Source organism: Eublepharis macularius, chromosome 9, assembly GCF_028583425.1.
Source record: "Eublepharis macularius isolate TG4126 chromosome 9, MPM_Emac_v1.0, whole genome shotgun sequence".
Classification (NCBI taxonomy): Eukaryota; Metazoa; Chordata; class Lepidosauria; order Squamata; family Eublepharidae; genus Eublepharis; species Eublepharis macularius.
The window spans coordinates 104,098,431-104,123,473 of record NC_072798.1 but is presented as its reverse complement, the minus strand read 5'-3'; the positions used below and the strand labels follow the sequence as shown (position 1 = coordinate 104,123,473).

Below are 25,043 nucleotides of genomic sequence, written 5' to 3'. Positions count from 1 at the left end.
ATGGCAAACCACCTCTCCTGATCTCCTGCCCAGAACACCCCATGGACGGGGTCCCCGTGGTGGCACTTTCTTCTTTCATGATGCCCATAGGCAACACATTTGGGGTCACTGTTTAAACAGACAGACCCTAATCTCAGACATTTCAAGTTAAAAGGACCTGAGGAAGCAGATATGGGAAAGAATCTCTGCCTGAGACTTTGGGACACTCCTGTCACTCTGTCAGTCCTGGATGATAGACAAGTGAGGCATCTCGGTATGAGGCACCTTCATGTCTTCTTCATACAGTGGTATTTTCTGATTTTCTCCAGAAGATAGAAGTACACACACATCAATTTGTGAAGGTGTCTCATGGAACGGAAGAGCACTAACTGGGCTCACTTTGAACCAGTGTTGGTGTGTGTGTGTGTGTGTGTGTGTGTGTGAGTGAGTGAGTGAGTGAGTGAGTGAGTGAGTGAGTGAGTGAGTGAGAGAGAGAGAGAGAGAGAGAGAGAGAGAATAACTAATGGGCTGTGGGAATTAATTTACCATGTGGAACTGTGGAAATATGTCCACAGCCAAGTTTTGTATCAGTCTATTGGAATAGATCATAGACCTCCCATAAACAGGCTATCTTGGCTATTACACTGTACAAATGTGTTACGGGGAGGCGCAAATAATAATTTTGCTTGCCATAAAAATTGCTACTACGATAGAAACTACAACAGAATATATTCAACGGGTATGTGATACTGCAGTTTGCTATCGTAGCAGATTAGCTTGATGGAGGAAAGTCTATTAAAATGTAACTTTATCCTGCAGGGTCATAAAGGGATATAAACAATAGACAAAACCACGTTCTTTCCAGCAAATGGTCCTGGTCTAGAGTTATAGTAAAGAAATGAACAGTGACGTGTTTTGCTGAATAAAGATACCCCACAGGGATTCATAGAGCAAAATTCATCAAAGATTCCTTTGGAACGTTTACTTTGGGATTATTCCAAGGGATATAAACAATGACCTTTTTAAAAGCAATAGCTTATTTTGATAGCCTGGGACAAATATATGACACACTAGAGACCAAGATGATCCATGTTAATGTCTTTTATTTATAATCAGGTTTTCCCCGTTTGGAAAACAAGCCCCATGGATGATTAGATTCTTGCATGTGATGCAAGGAGGCCAGGGTTTACTATTCAATATCTTAAAATGAAAAGTGAATTATTTCAGTATGCCTTGGTTTTGCTAGAATTGTGGTTCTAGTGGTGGTGGAGAGTGCCCTGGAGTCAGAGTTCTTATGGCGACCCCTGGTGTGGTTTTCATGGCAAGAGACTATCAGAGGTGGTTTGCCATTGCCTGCCTCTGCAACCCTGATCTTTGTTGGTGGTCTCCTATTCAATTACTAACTAAGGCTGACCCTGCTTAGCTTCTGAGATCTGACAAGATCAGGCTCACATGGGCTATCCAGGCTCGGGGTTCAGGTCTAGTATTATTCTTTAAAGTCCTTGCTGTCTAAAATATATGGTATACTAATTAGAACTGATACCTTAATGAAATTAATGTTCAAAGTGCAGTGGGACAGAGTGATAATACAATTAGGTCTTCAGTTATATCATTTATACTCTGCCTTTCTCCTCTATAGTAAAGAGTCCAGTAGCACCTTTAAGACTAAGTGGTGTGTGATTGGCCTGAGGTCACACAACAAGCTGCCATGACAGAGTAGAGATTTGAACCTGGGTACCCCAGATCCTAGTCTGACACCCTAACCATTATATCATATATTATGGAATATGTGCAAATCAAAGAGGGAAGAAAACTGAGAAGACCAGATTTTTGAAGATGGTTTTCTTTTATTAACTTAGTTAAACTAAGATATGACTGACACCAATAGACAAGGATTCTCAATAGAGGAATGTAATGATTTTTTTTCTTTTTCTTATTCATTTTATAGTGTGAAAAATATATAATGATATATAAAATCATTATATATATATATATAATGATTTATATTTTAATAAGCTTGAAAAATCATATAGCTCATAATAAAAATATTTTTAAAAATAAAGAAATGAATGATGATGTCTCAAAGGAAGCTATACACACACTCACACACACACACCCATACAGAATATGTATGGGTGTACACTATTAGGTGCAAACAAAGCAAAGGATTTTTCAATCAGAGTTATTAAATATGGTTGTGGAAGAACAACTACTCATCCTCCTCCTTGCGCAGTCTTGCATTTGGTTTGGTAACCTTGACAGCAAGCTGAGTGGCCCTCTCCACAATTACTTTCTGATTCTTGGAGGAAACGTGGTGAGCAATCTCTGCACAAAATGACTTGTTACTCATCGTCAGCATCTCCAGTTCTTTGACATTGTGGACAAGAAACTTTTTTAACCCTGAAGGCATCATGTGCTTTATCTTCTTATTGCTACCCTACCCAATACTGGGCATCAAGATTAGGCTCTTGAACCTTCTACGAACTCTGTTGTCGATACCTCTTGGTTTTCGATAGTTATGCTTGATATTGACATAACAATTGGAGTGATGATGGATGAACTTCTTGGTCTTCTTCTTGACTATCTTAGGTTTGATGAGGGGCCTGAGGGCGGGCATGGTGTCAGTCGGCTAATGGTGACACCCAGGGCTTTTTTTCTGGAAAAAAAGGTGGTGGAACTCAGTGGGTTGCCCTCGGAGAAAATGGTCACATGGCTGGTGGCCCCGCCCCCCTGATCTCCAGACAGAGATCTGGAGATCGGGGGGGTGGGGCCACCAGCCATGTGACCATTTTCAAGAGGTTCCGGAACTCCGTTCCACCGCGTTCCTGCTGAAAAAAAGCCCTGGTGACACCTCAATCAGAGTTTAAAAAACAGGAACCCAGTTACAGCAGTGAAACACCCCCCCCAGCATTTCTGAGACTGCGGGTATGTCTCAGACTTCTGACACAGGGTTGTGGGGCATGCAATGGCTGCTGCAGGAGGCAGAGTCAACCTCAAAATGTCAGAGATTGAGGTAATGAATATCTCTAATAGTAGGGATGCCAGGCGCCCACTGGGAGCAAAGAGTAGTCCCATTTCCAACTCCTGTAGCCCTCCATCACTCTAGGAGAAAAATGAAGAAAAAATGCCATTGCATGACAGCATTATGACACTTCCTGGGGTGGGGGAAGCGGAAGTGACAACATACCTCTCAAGGAATCTCTGGAAATTCTACCACTTAAAACTGGAATAGCTTCGGATGGGTCGTGAAGGCCATCTTCCCTCAGTCCTTGGGGCAGGCAGGGACCTGCTAGTACCCCTTGGTGAGGTCGAAGGTAGTCAGAGACTTGGCCTTCCCCATGTCACGCCTTATTTGTTGAAATTTTTATTTTGCTCTGTGAGAAAATACATTATTATGAAATATTTGATTAAGTTCTCTTTCTGTAAAGAAGTGAACTAGACACAGATGGGTCAGAGAGATGTTAAATGGGCATGGTTAAAGAAGAGAAAACTTTAAGGTCAATACCAAAATTTATTCCCTTATTTACTGTACTGTGATATACTATGCTCTCCAGCAAAAAGATTGTGGCAATTTACAAATAAAAGCATCCAAAATGTGATAAAACTAAAGATGGGTAGCTGTGTTAGTCTGTCTGTAGAAGTGGAAAAGAGCAAGAATCCAGTAGCACCGATAAGACTAACAAAATTAGTGGTAGGGTATGAGCTTTCATGAACCACAGCTCATTTCTTCAGATATCAGATATCTGAAGAAGTGAGCTGTGGCTCACGAAAGCTCATACCCTACCTCTAAGTTTGTTAGTCTTATTGGTGCTACTGGATTCTTGCTCTTTTCCGATGATGATGATGATGATGATGATGATAAAGCAGTGTTATCACCAAAAGGTCTGGTCTTAGCAGTTCCCAGGCTGGTCCCCAAAGGCAATCCAAAACCAACAATTTACAAATGATTGGATGAGTAAAAAGGCACTACCTCATTTGTAATGGCAGAGGACCTCAGAATATGGTCTCACAAGTCAGGCAAGTTCATATAGGAGCAGCTTGTCTAGGTTGCCCCTTCCCAGACTGTTTGGGGCTTTACAGTAAAGAACAGAACTTTGAACTGAGCCCGGAAACAAACAAGCAGCTGTTACAGTCCTTTATATACTGGCAGAATATGTTGCCTAGAGTTGATTTTCGTCTCATTTGACGGAGTTCCATTATTAAGATTTTATTATCTTTGCAAAATCAAATAGCAAGTCTGCAGGTGTGGCTGGATTTCAGCTCAGCTCGACAGGTCACAAGCTGGAATTCTTGTATCGGTGCCCAAAACCAAACCTACCAGCTTTCACATGGCCACTTCCTGGTCTTTTAACAATTTTTTAAAAAATCTTTTAATGCTTCTGCCCTTTAATTCTTCACAAAGTGCAACTTAATCATATTCTGCTTTGAGGGAATGGGTATTGTTTTTTTCTTCTTCATTTCCCTGAGCTCTCGAAAGATAACATTGTACAGAATCATTTTTGAAAATGAATAATGGAGACAGATGGTGGGTTTTATGATATACTTATTCACATAGAAGCAGGGCTTTTTTCCAGCTGGAACGCGGTGGAACGGAGTTCCGGAACCTCTTGAAAATGGTCACATGGCCGGTGGCCCCGCCCCCTGAGCTCCAGACAGAGGGGAGTTGAGATTGCCCTCCGCGCCGCTCAGCTATCTCAACTCCCCTCTGTCTGGAGATCAGGGGGCGGGGCCACCAGCCATGTGACCATTTTCTCCAAGGGCAACCCCACTGAGTTCCACCACCTCTTTTCCTAGAAAAAAATCCCTGCATAGAAGTATACTGAACATGAGGGAGCAGAAAGGAATCCAGATAAACTGTAGTAGTCCTTAAAGAAGAATCATTTCCCCCCCAAAACGTAGGAAAGACTGCTTCTCCCAGGGTTAGTTTCAGTGGCAAAACTCAAGACTTGTTTCTTACATACGAAGTCCAGGATTTGTTTTTTAAAACTTTAGTATTTTATGATTTTGTACAACACATTGTAGACCTGTGTTGAGAGGTAGTTTTTATAAATAGTGTTAATAAATTAAACAGTTTGGCTCTTACTGCTCCCCAAGAAAGTATGTGTGAGAGCCAGAAGCTACCAGATCTCACTGGAGCATATGCAGAAAGCATCTTGAGCCATTTGCAGGACAGAAGGCAATCTCAACGACAGGCCAAAACAATAGACAAGTCATTTGGGATTTTATTTCATGCACAGGTGCTGTCAATGACAGGAAGTAAGGATATGTGTGTGTTGTGCATATTTTATCAGGTTGTAGGGTCACTGGAAACAGACATTAGGAGTGAGAGATAGAAGAACTCGATATGGGATTTGTGCTGGCAAGAGAAAAGGGGAGGAGCCCCTTTAGACCATCGAAAAACTAATGCTGGCAGTCATGGGACCCTCACAGGCAAAACCCACATGGGGCAGAAGCTACAGGGAAAACTGGGTGAAATCATGCAGAAAAATGGGTGCATGGTGTGGGTGGCGGCAACAGCCGAGAGCTCTTTGTGGCAGCGGCAGCAGCAAGTGGAGGAGAAACAGGCAAGAAGAAATGTCTGCACCCTGGTTTCATTCTGCTTGCTACTGCCGTTGAATCTCCCACCCCCAGTGCCCCCCTCCCCGTTTTCTCCCATCACACCTGTGCAAAAGTACAGTTAACAACTTAAGGTTGCCAACCCCCCCAGGGCGCAGGGGATCCCCCAGCCCCAGCCTGCACCACTGCTGCCACTAAGCAGGGTAAGAAACAGACAGATTGGTTGCCATGGGGCCCTTCTAGGTGACATTGTGGCTACGAGCAACGTGACGTCACTTCCCGTATGGCTGAAAGTGATTTCATCATGTCACTGGGTGAAGCACTACAACAGTGATCTTGGTGCCCAGGGTGGCCCTGAATGCCCCTTCCTTTATCCGTCCACATCATGCTGTAGAAGTCAAGCGACACAAGACAGTGGCCGCGGGTTTATCTAACTGACATAACTGTGACAGACACAGCTATGCATGGGAATGCACGGGAATTCTAGTATTGTAATTTTGTAAAACGGAGCCATGCGGGCTCACTGGAGGATGGGGGAGGAGAGTGATTGCCCTGCGGCCCCCTGTCCAGACACAGCTGGCTGCTTGGCTGGGTCCCCCCACCTCACACTCTGAGTTGTGGCATCTGGGTGGGAAGTGAACCTGCTGTTGACCCATCTTGGGGCACTCAAGTCCTGCAGCTCTCCTAAGTCTTTCCTAGCTCTGCTACCACAGATCCTTTCCCACTGAAAGTGGAGCTCAGCCCTGCTCCCCCCTCCCCCGTGACAGGCAGAGCATCTGGACTGATGCTGTGCCTGCAGCCTCTTGGCCACACCCCCTTTACTCTGGAGAAAAGGAGGGTTCTTTTTTTGTCCACATCAAAGGAGGGAAAACAGGATGATTCAGGCCCAGAGTGGGCGCATCAGGTGAATGTGCCATTTACTGAGGGGCTTCCTAGTGCCCAGAGAGGAAAAAAAATCCTCACGTGGGAAAAAGCCGTTGCCAAGCATATTCATCTTTTGCTAATTTGTGCACGTGGAAATTCCCATGGAATCGGCTGCTGGACGCAGAAATATGAGGAATATCACTTTAAAACCAAGTTTCTCAAGACGCGTAGTTCTTTCCTGGACTTGTCCAAAGCTATTTTAAAGTAAACAGAGTTAAAGAAGGTTCTGTCTTGGTCGAAGTCAAAGGCGGAACCTGATTGTTCTTTGTATGCACATTGAGGGATTCTCATGTGACAGTGAATGCCTGTGATACAAACCCCGCACACTGGTCCTGTTTCATTCATGAAGTGAATTGAGCGTTGGCTTTCATTAAAAGATGCATGCACATACAGGCAGGATATACATGCATTCGCTGTAACGTGTGAACTAGGGAATCCCTGCAAGAAACCAGGATCCACCTGCCAGCCCAGCCGACTACCCTCCATTATCAGATACCACTATTAGCTGTTGATCAACAGAAGTCAGCTCTATCTCCTATTAGAAATAATAGAGCTATTATTTCTTATGGGCTGTAGAGAAGCCAGGTCTACCCATAGGAAATAATGCTGCAACGCTCTCTAGTGCTCTTAGGAAGTAAGACCTCCATTATTTCCAGTCTCAGTAGACTTAGCTACTCCTCTATCCATCTATCAGCTGTTAGTTGGCATCAGCCATTAGGGAGGCTTCCAGTTCCTTTAAAATTTAAAGGGATAGAGACACAGATTAATAATTGTTTGGTAGGCCAGTTTCCACTTTCTCCCTCCTCACTCCTGGTGATGGTGGTGGAAAGCGCCATCAAGTCATAGCTGACTTACGGGGACTCCCTTACAGGGGGTTTCAAGGCAAGAGACTAACAAGAGATGGTTTGCCATTGCCTGCCTCTGCATCCTCACTCCTGGGCCTCCCCCAAAACAAACAGTCCCAAAATTCTGGGAGAGAAATTTTCATTACAGGATTTTGAGAATATCTGGGGTCATTTTGGGTGTCTCTAAGCCAACCCAAAACAGCTCGTTTGTGGTTGAATTTAGGCTTCACAATGTTTTCCTGGCAGAGTTTTTATGGGGTGGTTTGCCATTGCCTTCCCCAGTCATCTACGCTTTACCCCCAGGAAACTGAGTACTCATTTTACCAACCTCAGAAGGATGGAAGGCTGAGTCACCCTTGAGCCGGCTACCTGAACCCGGCTTCTGCCAGGAACAAACTCAGGTCATGAGCAAAGCTTGGGCTGCAGTACTGCCGCTTACCGCTCTGCGCCACGGGGCAGCTGCCAGAGCCTACTATAGTTCTGATTCAGTGAATTATAGTTCCTATTTTTATATTTTTATTATGTATATATACACAATAAAAATATAAAAATAGGAACTATAATTCACTAAATCAGAACTATACCTCAGTAGGCTCTGGCAGCTACACAGAATCTTGCACCTGTGTCCAAGATTCCAGGCTCAAGGTCAGCTAGAAGAAAGGATGTGTACCATTCCTCCGATCTTCCTGGAATTTTTTGGAAGATAGGACGTATAAAAAGGGCAGCAATATATGTTCAACTGTTTTGATTTCCTCAGTAACGCTTGTGAAACGAGACACCACAATATCACTCTTCTAATAAAGCAGATGGAAGAGCACTGAGATGGGCCAGAGTGAAAGCTACTCTGTGCTCGGGAATCAGTAAATTAGCTAAATAGTTTGGCGCTTGGTGTTGCCATGAGTCAGTTGCAACTCAATGGCACACTTTATTTATCTGAATGACCTCCTTACTAGCTTAAGCAGCAGTCTGAGAGAGCTCCAAGAGGCATGCAGTGTTTTCCCAGGGCCGGATTGATGGGGGGCAGGGGGGGTAGTTTGCCCCTGGAACCGCCAAAGGGGGGCCCTGGGTGCAGCTGCCAGCCCCGGAAGCACACAGGCAGCAGGACAGGGGGCACGCTTGCCACGCACCCCCTGTCCTGCGGGGCAGGCGAAAGGCAGCGTGGGTGGCTGGGAGCCCGCCTGCACCATTCGCCTGCCCCACAGGACAGGGGGCACGGGGCAAGCCGGCCGCCCCATCGTGCGGGGCAGGCGAATAGCATGGGTGGCCTCCCAGCCACTCACACTGCCGCCACCAGTTCCGCAGTGCGCAGGGACAGCCAGCTTGCTGCTGGGCGGCACATGCCACCCTGTATGATGTCATGGAAGTGACGTCATCACGCAGCAGTGGGAGCGCGCATGCGCTGTGCGCGCGTGCGGTTGGCCAGTCTTCAGTTGCCCTGGGTGCTGGCAACCGTAGATCCGGCCCTGTGTTTTCCTTTGTGGTTTCTGATGATGTTTCATCTGCTCAGGCCTCTGCCTGCTCCCCCATGCTCAGCTTGTGTGTTTGCAATGAAGAGAGATGACAAAAACATTGGACATACCCAGTGTGCTCCTGCACCGAATCTCACCCTGTCAATTACCGCCACCTCTGAAATTTCCTACCTCTTGAGGACCAGCCTTCAGGCTGGTAATCCGGATGACATTGCTCAGGATTCACAACAAATTATAATCTCCCAAGAAGGCTGATTGCCTTTTGTGCACAGAAACTCTCCCCTGTGCCAGATTCCACAAAGTCCGTGCACATCTCTCCATAGGGCCTGTGCATTCACACCGTAGAGCTTACAATGACCCAGGATATGAGCGCAGTACAGGAGACTGAACCGAGCCTGTGTCTCTTGACACCATCTCTTTATGGCTGAATTGCTGCTAACAGTAGCTCGTGTTTTATGGCTTCCTTTTTAAACCACCGGCTCCACTGTACATGGACAATGGACGTTCTCTTCTCCTCACATGACACAAGGAGGCATAAAGCAGCTCTGGGCTCTTGCCAACCACTGTAGTGGCATGTGGGAAAGGAGACTAGTTCCTCAGAACTACTGCAGGGCATTGGCAGCAGAGTGCTGTCTGTTTCAGAAATGCCTTCCAAGCTATTGCAGTCTTTCTAGGGGTACTTAACTGGCTGTTAAGCCAAACGTGGAACCTGATAAACTGTCTTGCTATCCAAATATTGTCTTAAGATACTTCTTTTCTGCCCTGATTTAAAACTGGACCTGCTTTCTGAACAGGTTGGATCCTGCAGTTCTCTCCTGGTACTTAATCCAGTAGGCTGAAAGAAGAGGCTACCATTAATGAGACAGATCAATGGGCCACATCCCAATTATAGAGTGTTGGCATGTTTGTCCATAGTATTACAGGGGCCAAAGTCAGCCCCTATTTCTTTTGGGTTTTTTTCTATCTCACTTTTCCAAACGTAGCTTGTTCCAAGTAGCTAACAAATGGATCAAAAGAATGCCAGCTTTACACCAAGACAGCAGTTTTTAAGCCTGATCCGAAACACGTATGCTCAAGAGCAGATATTCTCTGCATGGCATATCCTACTATATAAAAGGCTAACCGTGTTCCAGACAACTCATTTCCTATCCTGGTGCACCTGTGGAGGGAAGCCCAGAAGAGGCAGCCCGTCTCTCCAAGAGGGCACTGAGGTAGGAAGCTGGGGCCGGGTCAGGCATTGAGCAAGTGGCAATGCCTTCCCCCCACCTGCACCCTGCTCAGGTCAGCAGCAGAGCAGGTGGCAATGCCAGGAGCGGAGCAGGTGGCAATGCCTGATTCCCAACTTCATCCAGCTGAGATGAGGAGTGGAGCATGTGGCAATGCCCACCCCTCCTCCACCCAGCTGGGATCAGATGCAGAGCATGTGGCAATGCCAGCCATTCTTTCACCCAGCTGGGATCAGGAGCAGAACAGGTGGCAATGCCTGCCACCCAGCATCACTCAGCTGGGATTAGGAGCGGAACTGGTGGCAATGGCCATACCCCACCTTCACATACCTGGGGTCAGGCGTAGAGAAGGTGGCAATGCCTGCCCCCGGCTTCCCCAACCTGGTATCACGCGTGGAGCGGGAGGCGATGCTTGCCCCCCACCTTCACCCACTTCGGATCAGGCGTGAAGCAGGGGGTGATACCAGCCCCTCGTCATCACCCAGCTGGAATCAGGAGCAGAGCAGGTGGCAATGTCCATCCCCACCTTCACCTAGCTGGGATCAGGCACATAGCAGGAAGCAATGCCTGCTTCCCCTTTCACCCAGCCGGGATCAGGAGCAGAGCAGATGGCAAGGCCCACTCCCCCATCAACATGCTGGAATAAGGGGTGGAGCAGGCAGCAATGCCCCCCCCTTCACCAGGCCAGGATCAGGTGTGGAGCAGATGGCAATACCCATGCCCCGCCTTCACCCACCCAGGATCAGGCGCGGAGCAGGTGACAATGCCTGTTTCCTCTTCAACCCGCCGGAATCTGATGTGGAGCAGGAGGCAATTCCCACCCCCCTCTTCACCCCATCGGGATCAGATGCAGAGCAGGCAGCAATGCCTGCCCCCCTTCACCCGGCCAGAATCAGGTGCAGAGCAGGAGACAATGCCCGCCCCCCTTCACCTGGCTAGGATCGAGAGCAGAGCAGGTGCCAATGCCTGCCCCCTATCCAAGTGGCTGGGATCAGGAGTGGAGCAGGTGCCAATGCCCGCCCCCTGCCTTCACCCAGCCAGGATCAGCCATGGAGCAGGAGGCAATGTCCAACCCCTCTTCACCCAGCCAGGATCAGGAGCGGAGCAGGCGGCAATGCCCGCTCCCCCTTCACCAGGCCACAATCAGGCATGGAGCAGGAGGCAATGTCTGCCCCCTGCTTTCACCCGGTCAGGATCAGTTATGGAGGAGGAGACAATGTCCACCTGCCCGCCCTCCCCTTTCTAGAGCCCATTGTATTTTTCCCCACAATGGGCTTTGTTACCAGTTGAAATATAAAACAGGAAGAGATCAACCAAATGTATGTAAAACTTAACATGCCTTGTCCTAAATGCTCTTACTTTTTATGTAAGAAAGCCCTCTCCCCAGTTATCCCCAACCCACCACAGATGGGCCCCTGAAGCAGATCTTGGTGACTAGGGAGGTTTATACCGGAAGGATAGAATCCTGTACCCAAAGCAGTTTAAAATCTAGTTTAAAAACCAATGCATACCACCTTGGTATGCATTGGTGGGAGGAGAGGATACAAATGTAAGAAAGAAAGAACAGCAGCTATGAGCCGGGCCAATTTTCCATCAAGAATAATTTCCTGGACAATTGTTCTTATACTTGCTATAATTTGCACGTATTGTAATTGCTTTGTGCAACAGTGAATCTGCTAAACCCTTGAGACTTCCACTGGGGGGAAAAAACCAGAAAAAGTAGTGCGAACATAATTTTACTGGGTGAGGAACACCAGATATAAGAAAATGAAAATACCCCAAAGTAAAGTACCATGGGTTTGATTTGCAGAAGGAAGAAGCAAAATGAAAATGGGATTTGGGGATCAAAATAGAAGGGATGAGAAATTTGAAATCCACAAGGGTGAACTAGGATGCTAAAGCTTCCCAGGAGCTAGCCAAACTACACAAAGCAGCTCTGGGGGCACCGCAGGGACTAACGGGCTCTAACCTAGAAAGTGGCAGCCATGCCAGAGCCAAGCAGCTGCTGCAGCGCTGCCAGTCCCATTAACAGTCAGCTCAGCTTGCTTCTGGCTACCAGTTGTGACCCTGAAGAACAGCAGCACACTGGGAACTGCCCCAGTAAGTTACAGGGCCACCTGAAAGGAAGCGAGGGAGGGAGGGAGGAGAGGAGCAGAGATGGTTCCCATTGCCTGCCTCCATTTAGCAACTCTGGTCTTCCTTACTGGCCTCTTATCCAAGTGCCAGCCATGGCCAACTCTGCTTAGCTTCCAGCCTTGGATGAGACCAGGCTATCCGGGGCTACGTAAGCTGCTAAACCTCCTAGAAATCATTTTAGTATCTATTATTATTGTTGTTGTTATAACAAATATTAGAATTTTTTTAGCGTCAGCATTCTAAAGTAACTATCTGAGACAAATTTCCTCTAAAGCTAGCTCCACACTAGCCCTTTAATCTGCATCTGCCATGATCTGTTTTCATGGACCATCCAGATGACACCCACGCAGGAGTCTTTCCACTGCATTCTGGACACCAATACAGCGCTGGAATAAATAAGCACATAAAATGCAGTAAGCAAGCATGTGCTTTGCTCGATTCAAATGTCATCAGAGTTCAGTTCTAGAAGTCGGGGCTGTGTGTTTGGGGGCCAGTTCCCTAATCCGGTTCACGATGTCTGTTTTTTCAAAGCAGGCTTGGCACACTTCTCCCCAGCTATCCAGGATCTTCTTCAGCTCTGCCACTCTCATCTTCGACAGGTTGACCGATGTTAAGTCAAGGTTTCTTTCTGTAAAAACAAGTCGCCTGAGAAACATGCTCTACTGATTGCATTTATTTTTGTTCCCCCTGAACCCCCCCCCCAAACCAACCTCCCAGGACTCATCCAAAGAGACTGCTTTCCCTACTGGCCAGCCAGCGCATCGTAGAGCTCAACTACAAGAGACAAATCACACGAGGACGCGCACGTGAAGGGAGTCACAATGTTAGCCGGAAGCAGAGTTTTAAGACTGATCGAAAAGCTTTGTCAATTTCCTCTCTCTAGAGAGCTGCAAAGATCCCTCCTCAGAGGGTTTATTTCTTCTTCGCCAACTGAAGGCTCTGTCAGTTTCACCTCCCCTTCTAGGAGGCAAAGAGGAAATAAACAAACCCTCTGAGGAGTGATCATTCATTGCTGTTCTGTAGAGAGAGGAAAGCCTTCTGTCTGTCTTTTAAAATGCAGCTTCCTGGCTAACATTGCAACTCCCTTCACGTGCACGTCCTCGTGTAATTTGGTTCTTGTAGTTTATCTCTTACGTTGCTTCCTCTAGTGGACAACCTGTACAAACCAGCATGTCAGGATTGTAGTCCTTCACTGTTTGTTCCCAGTGCACCTAGTTTACAGCCTCTCAGTATGAAGGTTTAGCTGCCTTAATGAACAGCTTTGGACAGTTCAGTCCTTCACAAATCTATCTACTTCTTTTTAAAGCCTAAGCTTGTGGCCATTGCTACATCTTGTGGCAATGAGTCCCACAAGTTAATTATGCCGTTTGAAAAAAATACTTCCCCTGCCCTCCCTGAATCCATTGTCCATCCAATTGGGTTATCCTGACTTCTAATATTATGGAAAAGGCGGCTCTATCTCTGCTTTTTCCTCTCCATGTGCCATTTTGCAGACCTCTATCATGTCCTTTCTTGACCCATATGCTTCTGCCTTTCCATATAGGGTAGCTACCCCAATTTCTTGATCGTATCAGCTATTCTTTTTTGTACTCTTTCCTTTTGAGAAGGGTGACCAGAACAATACTTAGTATTCTAAACAAGAATATACTGAAAACTTAATTCTTAATCACTCTAGTACTCTAGAAAGTACTTTAGCAATGTATTCATCTTGGAGTTGGTGAGTTTGGGTAATTGGGTGATTTTCTTTAGAAAAAGGATTTCCCCCCAGAGGTTTAGTTTCTGAGGCCAGGCTAAATCCATGAGGCAGCATATCACAGAACACACTTCCTGAATGACTGAAAAGTCAAAGAAAATATTTTTTTAAAAGGACACCTAAGATTGACTTTAAAATGTTAGTAACTGAGAGCAGCTGGTTTTGAATCCAAATCGAGTGGCTTAAATCTTCCACACAGCTCTGAGGCAAATTGAGGCTGCATGAGCCTACAGTTTGCATTTGATAGATGGAGGGGCATGATTGCCTTCTCCTCTGCTTACACCATGCCACGAGATAGCAGCACTTGTGCAGGGGTTAGGCTAGAGGACCCTCATGTTCCTTCCAACTCAATGGTTCTACGTATGGAAAACTGTAGCACGGTTTGTGTTAAACAATCAATGAGAAGGCGGCCAACACAGGTGGAAGCCAAAAGAGGCTATCTCAAACACAGTAGCTGTGTATGTTTGCCCTAGCTGTGCTGCGGTAGCTACGCATGACCCAGCAATGGAGTTCCTGGTTCATAATAATAACAGCAGCAGCAACATTAGATTTATACACTGCTCTTCAGGACAACATAACGCCCACTCAGAGCGGTTTACAAAGTATGTTATCATCATCCACACAACAATCACCCTGTGAGGTGGGTGGGGCCGAGAGAGCTCCTAGAAGCTGTGACTCACCCAAGGTCACCCTTCAAGTGGAGGAGTGGGGAATCAAACCCGGTTCTCCAGATTACAGTCCTGCTGCTCTTAATCACTACTCAAATTGGCTTTAAAATAACAAACTCTGAATGTCACTGGATTGTTAGGCCTGCCTGCTGGTTCTTTAGTTCTGCATACCAAATTTGAGCTCACAGATCTGAAGGTCTATTTTCTTCAGCTTCTCACAGATTTTAGGCACAGGTATATGAGCACTCATTGGGCGGCTGACTTCACTGATGATCTTGGTAGCAGCATCACTCGTAGCTCCAATATAATAGCACTACAGAAAGAAGGGAAAGCCCCTCGATCAGGCACTGATTTGTATTTGTGGCAAGTGCCAGAGATGACACACACACCCCCGCCCACTCCTGCCTAAGCTCTCCCAGTTGGAGGCATCTTAACTGAAACAATTTTAATGAAAGAAAAAGGTGATCATACCAAGCGATTTTCTTTTCCTTTCGTGTCCGCACAACTTTTGACTAGTTCATTTTCTATAGAAGCCACAGAGAAATCAGAATGTTTTTCTTTTAAAGAACTGTAAAATCTGCCCAAAAATTCTTGACACACTGTAATGGGGGGAAAACAAAAACATTAAAACACTTTCACACAATGTATGAATAAAACATAAGATCCAAAGTGGACTGCAGAGAATACTCCATTTGTGTTCCATAAATATTAACACATCACACACACATTTTTTAAAAAGAAAGTAGAAATCAATTTTAAGAGTTGGCTTGCCATCTTTGTAGCAAATGCATATTTTATCTGGGAACAGGCCTGTTGAAGAATTAGTAGATTGCTGCATTTCCAGGGAGGCATAGTGTCTTCTTTATTTAATTACATTATTTATAGTCTGCCTTTCTCACTGATTACACAGCATGAGTCAGTACAATTTTAAAGAGATTTCAATAGCATTTATCTGGAGTGAGCAGGAGCGTGAATATTATTCCCATTCTGCAGTCATTCCACTGGCCAGCTATCAGTTACTGGGTTCAATTCAAGGTATCACATACAAAGCTCTTCATGGCCTTGGTCCAGCATACTACGGGACCCCTCTTCCTATGTTCCACCGTGGTAGCTTTGCTCATCTGAACAGGGTCTCCTGTATGTGCCACCCTGCATATGGGCAAAATTAAGAGCTGCGGTACACGTGCATTCTTTGTGGTGCCCCCACCCTATGGAACAGCCTACCTGGAGGTCAGGAAAGCCCCCCCCCTCTCCTGGCTTTCTGCAAACGATGCAAAACTGAATTATTCCAGAGGGCTTTTTTTTACTGAGGTAGGAGGGCTTTACTGTGTGGAGGTGGTCTCAAACAGATGCTTCACTAAAGAGATAGGGACCACAGACTTCATCACTATGTACTATCTGTTACCTTATGTACTGTCACTTTAAGTATGATCCTATGTTGTTTAATGACAGTCTTAGAAATGTTTTTGCTCTGTTTCAGCATTTCTTCAACTCTGTATTGGGTATTTGTGGATGTTATGTCTTTGTGAATTTGCATTTATATACCCTATGGCATTTTTTTTAATGTCCTTGATATTGATTGGACAAACCTCACACTATGTAATCCACCTTGAGTCTCAGTGAGAAAGGTAGACTATAAATGACATAAATGAGAGAAATCCAATACAGAATTCAAGAAATTCTGGAACATAACATAAACAATTCTAAGACTGACATATTAAACAACATAGGAACTAGAGGATCATACAGTAATAGTAACAAAGTCTATAGTCACTCCCTGTCCTTCTACTGATGACATCTCTTTGAGACGGCTTCCTTTTCTTATAGCCCTCCTGAGTAAAAAGCCCTCTCAAATCATTCAGTTTTGCTTCATTTGTGGAAAGCCAGGCGAGTGGGAGCTTTCCAGGCCTCCTCAGGCAGGCCGTTCCATAAGGTGGGGGCCACCACAGAGAAAGCCCGTGTACGGGCAGCGGCTGATTTTGCCCATGTGGAAATGAGCGAAGTTCTGATGAGCAAAGCTGCCACGATGGAGCAGAGAGAGACAGGTGGTCCTGTAGATATGGGCTAAGACCATTAAGAGCTTTGTAGGTGGTAGCCAATACCTTGAACGGAGCCTGGTAACTGACAGGCAGTCAATGAAGTGATTGCAGGATGGGGGTAATATTCATCCTCCTCCAAGCTCCCAATAATAACCAAGCTGCATCATTCTGCACCAACTGGAGTATCTGAATTAACATAGAGGGGGAGACCTATGTACATTGCATCACAATAGACAAGTCCGGATGTTGCCATGGCATAGATCCAGGTAGCCATATCAGCCATGTCGATATAGGGGGCCATCTTCCAGACAAGACTGAATTTGTAGAAAGCATTTTTTGCAGCTGCCTTAAGTTGCTTTTCTAGCCGTAGTGAAGGACTCAGTATAATCCCTAGGCTCTTAACGTAGTCTGCAATGGCTAGATTAACTCCCATCGAAAGTGGGGAGTACCGTGTCCTTCAAGACCTCAAGGGCTCATTTATGTGGTTCTTACATGATTTTAACAACTAAGATGAGCAAGTGCACAGGTGCCTTCAAAGATGCCAGGATCCTGTCAATATCCATCATTGTAACTGGTTCAAAGCAGTCCATAAGAGAACCAGATGGTGTATTGAAGATTTCTGTTTGTCACCAACTAGTAAATTTAAGAGATCCAGACTAAATGGTCCATCAATGGAATGGAACCTCCCTGCCTCTCTTCCCAAGGCAGCCCTAGAGGACAGGGGATGCTGAGGAATGACGAGGGGTCTGCAGTAAGATCAGTAGAAATAGCCAGTTCAGCCTGGATCCAAAGCAGTGCGTGTCCCAAAGAATGACTACCTTTTCTTCTGGAATAGTCCTGCACTACAGCCGTAATATCCAGTGATGGTCAACTGGTAGTTTGGGGGCACAACCTGGCCCACAAACTGACTTCTCAAAGCCTCTGGAAGCAGTCAGAACTGAAAATTTGCAATGGGGAAGATGCGTAACATTCATCTTTCAATGCCCCCGTTTGTTTCTTAGTACTGCAGTGGAAACAAATCCTCCGATGACTCCCTTGCTCACAAATGCGTATGTACTTTGCTGTCAGGTGAAACATTAGAAAGGTGCTTCTATAGACCACGTTATACGGCAAACGGAGGAGTCATGGAACATCAAGTCCTCATCTGCTAAAGGTCTATGTTGGGTAGCTGCTCAGGAGCAAGAACAGAGCCACAAAAAGGCCACCTGAATTAGTTAATTATATAGAAAAATGTGCTTGTCAGTCTCCCCGTACTTTACTTAAAGCAGAAGTAATGAGTTATCTGGGGAATTGATCTGCATACTAGTCTCACTTGAACAGAAAGTAAAAAAAGCATGCGTCATGCCAGAAGAGTTTGGCATAGAATGAGTATGGTCAATGAGGCAGGCAGGGAGAATGTCAGAGGAGGGACTTCCTTTATAAAAATTTGTCTGGACCAGTTCTAGGTATTCTGTTGGCCCAAGAACGGTACATGCGTTGCCTCTGGGGTCTGCACTTAAGTCACACCCCTAGAGCAAGGCTAGGCACTGGAGGGGCTGCCAATCACCTCCTGTACTGCTAAGCCCCTGCACTGCCTCATCACCCTCTTCACTATGCGGCCTTAAGCAGGTACTCCGTCGGCATGGATGGAGAATGGCCTGGAGTAGTCCCCAGTGCAGAAGTCTTCAAATGTATGTGCCTGATAATACAGCCAACCTCTTATTCTAGCAGTGGGTATGGCAAACACAAAACAACTGGGTTTTCAGAAGAACTGATCTAGAGCAGCTTCTCTTTATAATTGTGTGTCCAATAAAATTATTACACTCCATGGCCTAAATATCTCCAGTGATTAAACACAATATTCATTTGCAAAGGTTGTTTCCTTGAAGTGATTATTTTACATTGTTAAATAATTCAACATGCTCATGTTTCCCAAATTGTAGAACACAGAAAAAGTTGTTCAGAGGAGTATATGAGAATATCTGATATGCACACTTCCCCCCATTCTGTTGTATTTTTCACAGTATTTATTCAAATGTCGTCTGTATAGCTCAGCTGGAGAATTGTGATTGGTTCTGGTTCATGCCAGAAACCAGTTTTGGCCAACAGCATCAAGGGCTTATTTTTATTAGGCTAATAAAATTGTCCTTGGGCAGATGATTTTCGTTTCACAGTGGTAAAAGCTCAACTTTGCCCCCAAAAACCACCCTCTTTGGAAAGCAATGCAGCAATTTACTTATTGCAACGGCGTCCTGTGTTCGACCTGTATTTGATAATGTAAAACTAGATAGATTTTTCTGGTTTGCACAACTTTCTTCCACACGATATTCATTTGTTCTGGTTTCAACACAGACATTGGTTGGAACTGTTATTATAAAAGTAATTTGTCCCACCTCTGAGGTCATGGAAATTTAATACCAAACAGCTAAAATTGTATGTGCCTGGAATTATTTACATCTGTTGACTTGTTGTCCCCTAGAAAACAAATCCTGTTAGCTTCATGTCAGATATCTCTTAATGAAGCTGTTCACCTTTTATTCCCAACTTGCAAATCAATCTCCACGCACTTTCCCATGTGTCCCTATAAGTATCCCTAACAACACGGATTCTAGCTGATGAATACTTAAATGTGTTGATCTTTACTGTGTTATGTAACTCCTTGATTTTGCTAAAGCAGGCTTTGGGGACAGAAAGTACTTCAGGACAAGATTTATCTTTAAAGGAATACACAGCTTAACTGAGCCAGTGTGGTGTAGTGGTTAGAGCACTGGGCTAGGGTCTGGGAGATCGAGGTTCAAATCCCCACTGTGCCTTTGAAGATTGCTGGGTACCCCTGAGCCAGTCACATATTTTCAACCTAAGCTACCTCACAAAGTTGTTGTGACGATAAAATGGAAAATGATGTTTTGGGTCTCCCCGGGGGGAAAAGGCAGTGTATAAATGAAGAAACTAAGTAAAATAAGAACGAGGGCCTACACTGAATGTGAAAATAACGCTTGTAACAAAAACTATGAAACAGCAGTCTCTAATTTATACAAAAGATGTAATATGGTGTTTCTGTGATACTCTAACGCCATCTACAGGAGATAAGGGAGTATTTTAGTCAAAGGATTTGCCATGAGTATTCCTTTTATTCCAGAACCAATGTTAAGACTTTTCCCTATATACCTGCGGCATCCTAGTAAATTCTAAACATTGGCTGCAATCACTTATTAGCTTTTTATTTATTTATTTATTTAATAAGGAAACCTGCCAGAGGCAGCTTACAAAATAAAACATAATAAAAACAAAAACATTAATTAAAATCCAGTATTAATATCCATCACTATAAACTGAGCCATAGCATAAAACCAGAGACTACTGAACAGCTTAAAGTAAGTGTGTCAGACTAAAAGCCTACTAAAATGGTGTTTAAAAGACTGAATTAAAAGTCTGGGTGAATTATAGAGACATTTTGGTCTGGCACCTAAAAGGTGGTAAAGCCTCAAGGGGAAGGGCATTCTATAAGCAAGGTGCCACTACTGAAAAGTCCCTTCTTCTGGTTGCCATCTGCCTCACCTCTGAAGGGCGCAGAGACCAGGACTTGGGAGACAGATTTCGACTGGTGGAATGGACTATATGCAAGTAGGCAGTTCTTCAAGTACCCTGGCTCCAAGCCATTTAGGGCTATAAAGAGAAGGACCAGCACTTTGAACTGTGCCTGGAAACACAGGGGCAGCCAGGGCAGATCTTTCAGCACTCTTTCTGAGGAAGCAAGCTCAGGATCTCTTGTGCATACCCACAACTAACAATGGCTAACTGTGGTGTGCTGTAGTGATACTGAAATGCAAACTACTTTGTTTCCACCACAGAAATAGTTCTCTTCACTCAAAGCATACAGCTAGTGATAATGAAGTGTTCATAAGAATGTCCTAAGACCCAATAAATTAGAGCCTCTATGACTTTTAAGAGCTGCATGAAAGGAAAAATTTCAAAATTGGAGCCAAGTGAAAAATTCTGTATGTTAAATAATGTCTCCCTCCCCCATCACATGCAAAAGCAGCATGCAAGAAGTAGGGGATGTAGGCCTGTGGAAAAGATGCACACTTTCCTGTTTTGTCAACAATGGTTAAGCGGTTCAGCTGCGAATCAGCACTCTGCTGGTTCAAATCCCACTATTGCCATAAGCTCAGCAGGTGGCCTCCTGTAAGCCATTCCTCTCAGCCCAGCTCCCCAGCTATATTGTGGGGATTATAACAACATTAACTTGTTCAACACTCGGAGCGGGGCACTAATCTATCTAGAAGAACGGTATGTAAGTGCAATTATTATTACGCAGCATTCCCTAGTCTTTCCATGACCTCCCAAAGCCTCCTCACTCTGAAAGGATACTAAAGTAGTCACTGGAAAGAAGGGGTTGACCCATCATACAAGAGTGGCCTCCCATGTCAGCTGCAACGCACCCTCCAACTTAGGTCTCTGCTTTGAGAGAGTGATGTTCCCCCAGTTCATCTACACACTCCCAACTGGGGTGACATACAGGCCTCTTGCAACAAAGCAGCCCATTTACCCTGGTCCTGTAGAGATTTTGGTTTCCTCAACGTCCCTCCTCAGGTTTTCAGGATAGAGAAACAGCCAACGAGGGGCTCTTCTCTTGCCAACGAGGGGCTCTTCTCTTGCTCATCAATGCAAAGACACAGGGCACAGCTGCCTTGGCCCAGAACCTCTGGTTGGTTTAGGGATGGTTAGCCTCTTCTTTTGCTGTGGGCAGAGTCCAGTTCCAGAATCTGGCTTTAAAAGAGCACAGAACACAACCTGAGAGGTTGTGTTCTGTGCTCTTTTGAAACCGGATTCTGGAACTGGGCTCTGTGATAGCAAAAGAAGAGACTGGCCATTCCCAAACCAACCAGAGGTTCCAGATGAACTCGCCCTCTGAGCAAACCCATCAGGATCCCACCCCATTCAGGACAGAGAAGCAGCCTGCTGGATCAGACCAGCCCAGCGCCCTGCCTCACCTTGCGACCCACCAGTTGGAGAGCACAGAGGTCGGGTTGCCAGCCTCCAGGGGGTGGCCGGAGATCTCCTGGAATTACAACTGATCTCCAGGCCACCAGGATCAGTCCCCTGGAGCAAATGGCAGCTTCAGAGGGTGAACATTATCACTCACCTCACAGGGTGCTTGTCCTGAGGATAGTAACACCCTTTATAAACTGCTCTGAGTGTGGCGTTGTTGTCCTGAAGGGGGGGCATATAAATCAAATATTATTATTAATATCATTATTAATATTCTAAGGAAGCGTGTGATGAGATTATCATACATTAGGTAAAATTTCTGGTCTTTCTTTAAAAGCGAGACTTGATTACCTTCTGTCTGTTAAGAATGCCAAGATTACCTATCAAGTAGCCAGATATTGTTTGGTGATATTCAGGTCTCGAAAATTTTATTTACTATAACTAGATCTTAATTCCAAATTGTTTTATTGGTTATATGCTTTCATTTTTCATTTTAGTGCAGCTGTGTTACATGTTTGGTCAAATGACCATAAAGAAATGAATTACTATTACACCCTGCTGAGGCCCCTCCCTTCCTCAAACCCTGCCCAGAGGGTGGGGGAAGGAGGTCTCCAGCTTCAGCCATTGCCACTCAGGGCAGCCTGCGGGCCTCCCCTCCACCAACTGGCCTGAGGTTCATTTGGGCTCCTGCCTGGTAGGGTTGCCAGCCTCCAGGTGGTGGCTGGAGATCTCCCGGAATCACAACTGATCTCCAGGCCATAGAGATTAATTCCCCTGGAGAAAATGGCAGCCTCAGAGGGTGAACATTATCATTCACCTCACAGGGTGCTTGTCGAGAGGATAATAATAATATACTTTGTAAACCACTATGACAGTAGATCCAGAGGAGTTAGCTGTGTTAGTCTGTAGTAGCAAAATCAAAAAGAGTCCAGTAGCACCTTTAAGACTAACCAATTTTATTGTAGCATAAGCTTTCGAGAATCAAGTTATCTTCGTCAGATGCATGATCCGAACTGGTCAAATACAGAAGAGGAGGGGAGAGAGGGGAGAAAGAAGGGGACATATATCACAAGGAGACAGAATGCAATTAGCGTGGAGGCTAACAAATCTGACATCAGAAATGGAAACGTCCAAAAACCAGTGGGAGAACACTTCAATCTACCAGGACATGCCACCAAAGACTTAAAGGTCGCTGTGGTTCAACAGAAACCTTTCAAAAACAAAATCCAACGGGAGGCTGCTGAATTGGAATTCATATGCAAATTTGACTCTGTCAAGCTGGGACTGAATAGAGACTATGAATGGTTATCACATTATCACAGGTAACAGATTCCCTTTACAGAGGCGTGGTCTGGGGGAGCCCAGTGACGCCGGGTGTGGGCTTTCGGGGACCACAGTTCTCTTTGTCAGATGCAGCTGGCAGGGAGAGCTGTGGTCATCGAAGGCTTATACTACATAGGAATTGGATACTTTCACTGCTACAAACTAATACGGCAAACTGACTGCACACCAAAAGGAGATGTTTACATTTCCAAGCAAAGGAATGTTTTGACTGCCTCCACGCTAATTGCATTCTGTCTCCTTGTGATATATGTCCCCTTCTTTCTCCCCTCTCTCCCCTCCTCTTCTGTATTTGACCAGTTCGGATCATGCATCTGACGAAGAGAACTTGATTCTCGAAAGCTTATGCTACAATAAAATTGGTTAGTCTTAAAGGTGCTACTGGACTCTTTTTGATTTCACTATGACAGTGAAATCCTAAACAAGAGTTGCTCCAATTTAAGCCCACAGAAACCAATGGGATTAGACTGGAGTAATTTTGCTTAGGATTTCACCGAAAGAGTGGCATTAAATTGTCCTGAAGGGCAGTATAGAAGTAGAATGTTGTTATTGTTATATCCTGTTGAGGGGATAACAACAACATACTTGGTAAACCTCTCCGAGTGGGTGTTAAGTTGTCCTGAAGTGCAGTATATAAATCAAATATTATTATTACTAAGATCTGTCCCTTCCCCAAACTCTGCCCTCTCCAGGCTCCGCCTCTCAAATCTCCACGAATTTCCAAACCTGGAGCTGGCAACCTACCCAGAGGCCATGGCGGGGAGCTGATCTTGCCTCCCCGCCTGGTCTCCTGCTTCAGTCATTGCCACTCAGAGCAGCCTGTGGGTCTCCCCTCCACCAAATGGCCTGAGGCCCACCTGGGCTCAAGCTCACCAGTCAGCCACTGGAGTTGGTGTCAGCAAAATGATGCTTGAATATTCAGGGGCCATATCTCATATAAATAAACCATGACTTTGAACCTCATCCATATCAAGTTCTGTATTGATTTCTACATGGCTTTGGTTAATTTGGTCACATAGTTGTTGGGGTAGCCATGGTCCTGAGCTTGACCTGACTAGATGGATTCAGGATGTGCACTGAAATGATTACCGGGAAAGGGGGGTGGGGGGGTGGAAGGCTGCTTATATTACTTTTCGGTCTCTAAACAGATCATTTCACACAGGGATTTTCTCCCTGGGTGGAACACAGCATTATTATTATTATTAGTTGCCTCCTTCTGTACTTTTACCAGTTTGGCACTCTCCTTTTTGAGATAATAATTCATAAGTTCTTGAATTACTATTATGTTATAATAATATATTATACAATATTATTATCTAACATTATTATTCGTGACATGATTATTATTATTAATAATAATTCAGTTGCTTCTATAGAATGTTATGCGCCTTCTGGTTGCCGTATCTCAAAAAGGAGAGTGCCAAACTGGTAAAAGCACAGAAGGAGGCAACTAAGATGATGAAGAGGTTAGAAACGGCTGGGAATCTGAGACTTTACGCTAACGCCCCCTCGCGGGCCCCTCGGGCCTAGTCTTAAGGGGGCGGCCGAAACACTCGGCCCGCCGCCGCCGCCTCTTCCTCGCCGAGCCTCTCGCCTCAAGTTCCCCCCCGAGGCGCTTCGCTTTCCCCTTCTTCCCACACGGGAGCCCGACTCCAAAAGCGAGACAGGCCAGCCGGGCAAAGCTGCGCGCGGGAACGAAGCCGGCGGGCAGGCGTGAGGCGAGCCCCCCCCCCCCGGCCAGGCCTCGGTTAGTAAGGCGGCCCTGCGCGGCGGCGGCAACCACAGGCGCGGGGATGCAAACGGGCCCCTCACCTTCGCACCGGGCCTCCGCGCCCCGGGCCGGCGGGAAGGCGCAGGCGGCCAGGCTCAGCGCGGCCAGCGCCACCCGCCACCAGCTCCGCGCCATGCCTCTGCCCGGCGGGACTGCCGCGAAAGGCGCCCGCAGGAGAGCCAGGCCGCGCCACGCCCCTTTTCCCACAATGCCTCGGCTGCAGGGCGCGGGTCCTCTGCCTCTTCCGCCGTTTTGATTGGTCGAATCCCTCTGGTCTTCCCCCCCCTTTGGCTCGAGGAGGCGGAGGACGGGGTCGATGCTGATTGGTCGTTGCTGGGGAACGCGTGGCTTCTGCGGTGTATTGT

The 25,043-nt window shown here is 45.9% G+C and overlaps 1 protein-coding gene and 1 pseudogene across 1 annotated transcript; both read right to left on the bottom strand.

The window, feature by feature from the left end:
- Window positions 1-2,188: 2,188 nt before the first annotated feature.
- On the bottom strand, window positions 2,189-2,596 carry LOC129336224 (60S ribosomal protein L32-like; annotated as a pseudogene).
- Window positions 2,597-12,397: 9,801 nt separating this feature from the next.
- On the bottom strand, window positions 12,398-24,866 carry CDNF (cerebral dopamine neurotrophic factor). The gene is made up of 4 exons (XM_054988837.1): window positions 24,720-24,866; window positions 15,028-15,155; window positions 14,728-14,869; window positions 12,398-12,763 (listed from the first exon to the last, which is right to left on the bottom strand). The coding sequence occupies exons 1-4, from the start codon at window positions 24,811-24,813 to the stop codon at window positions 12,585-12,587; spliced, it is 543 nt and encodes a 180-aa protein (XP_054844812.1). The 5' UTR covers window positions 24,814-24,866; the 3' UTR covers window positions 12,398-12,584.
- Between the last annotated feature and the right edge of the window lie 177 nt (window positions 24,867-25,043).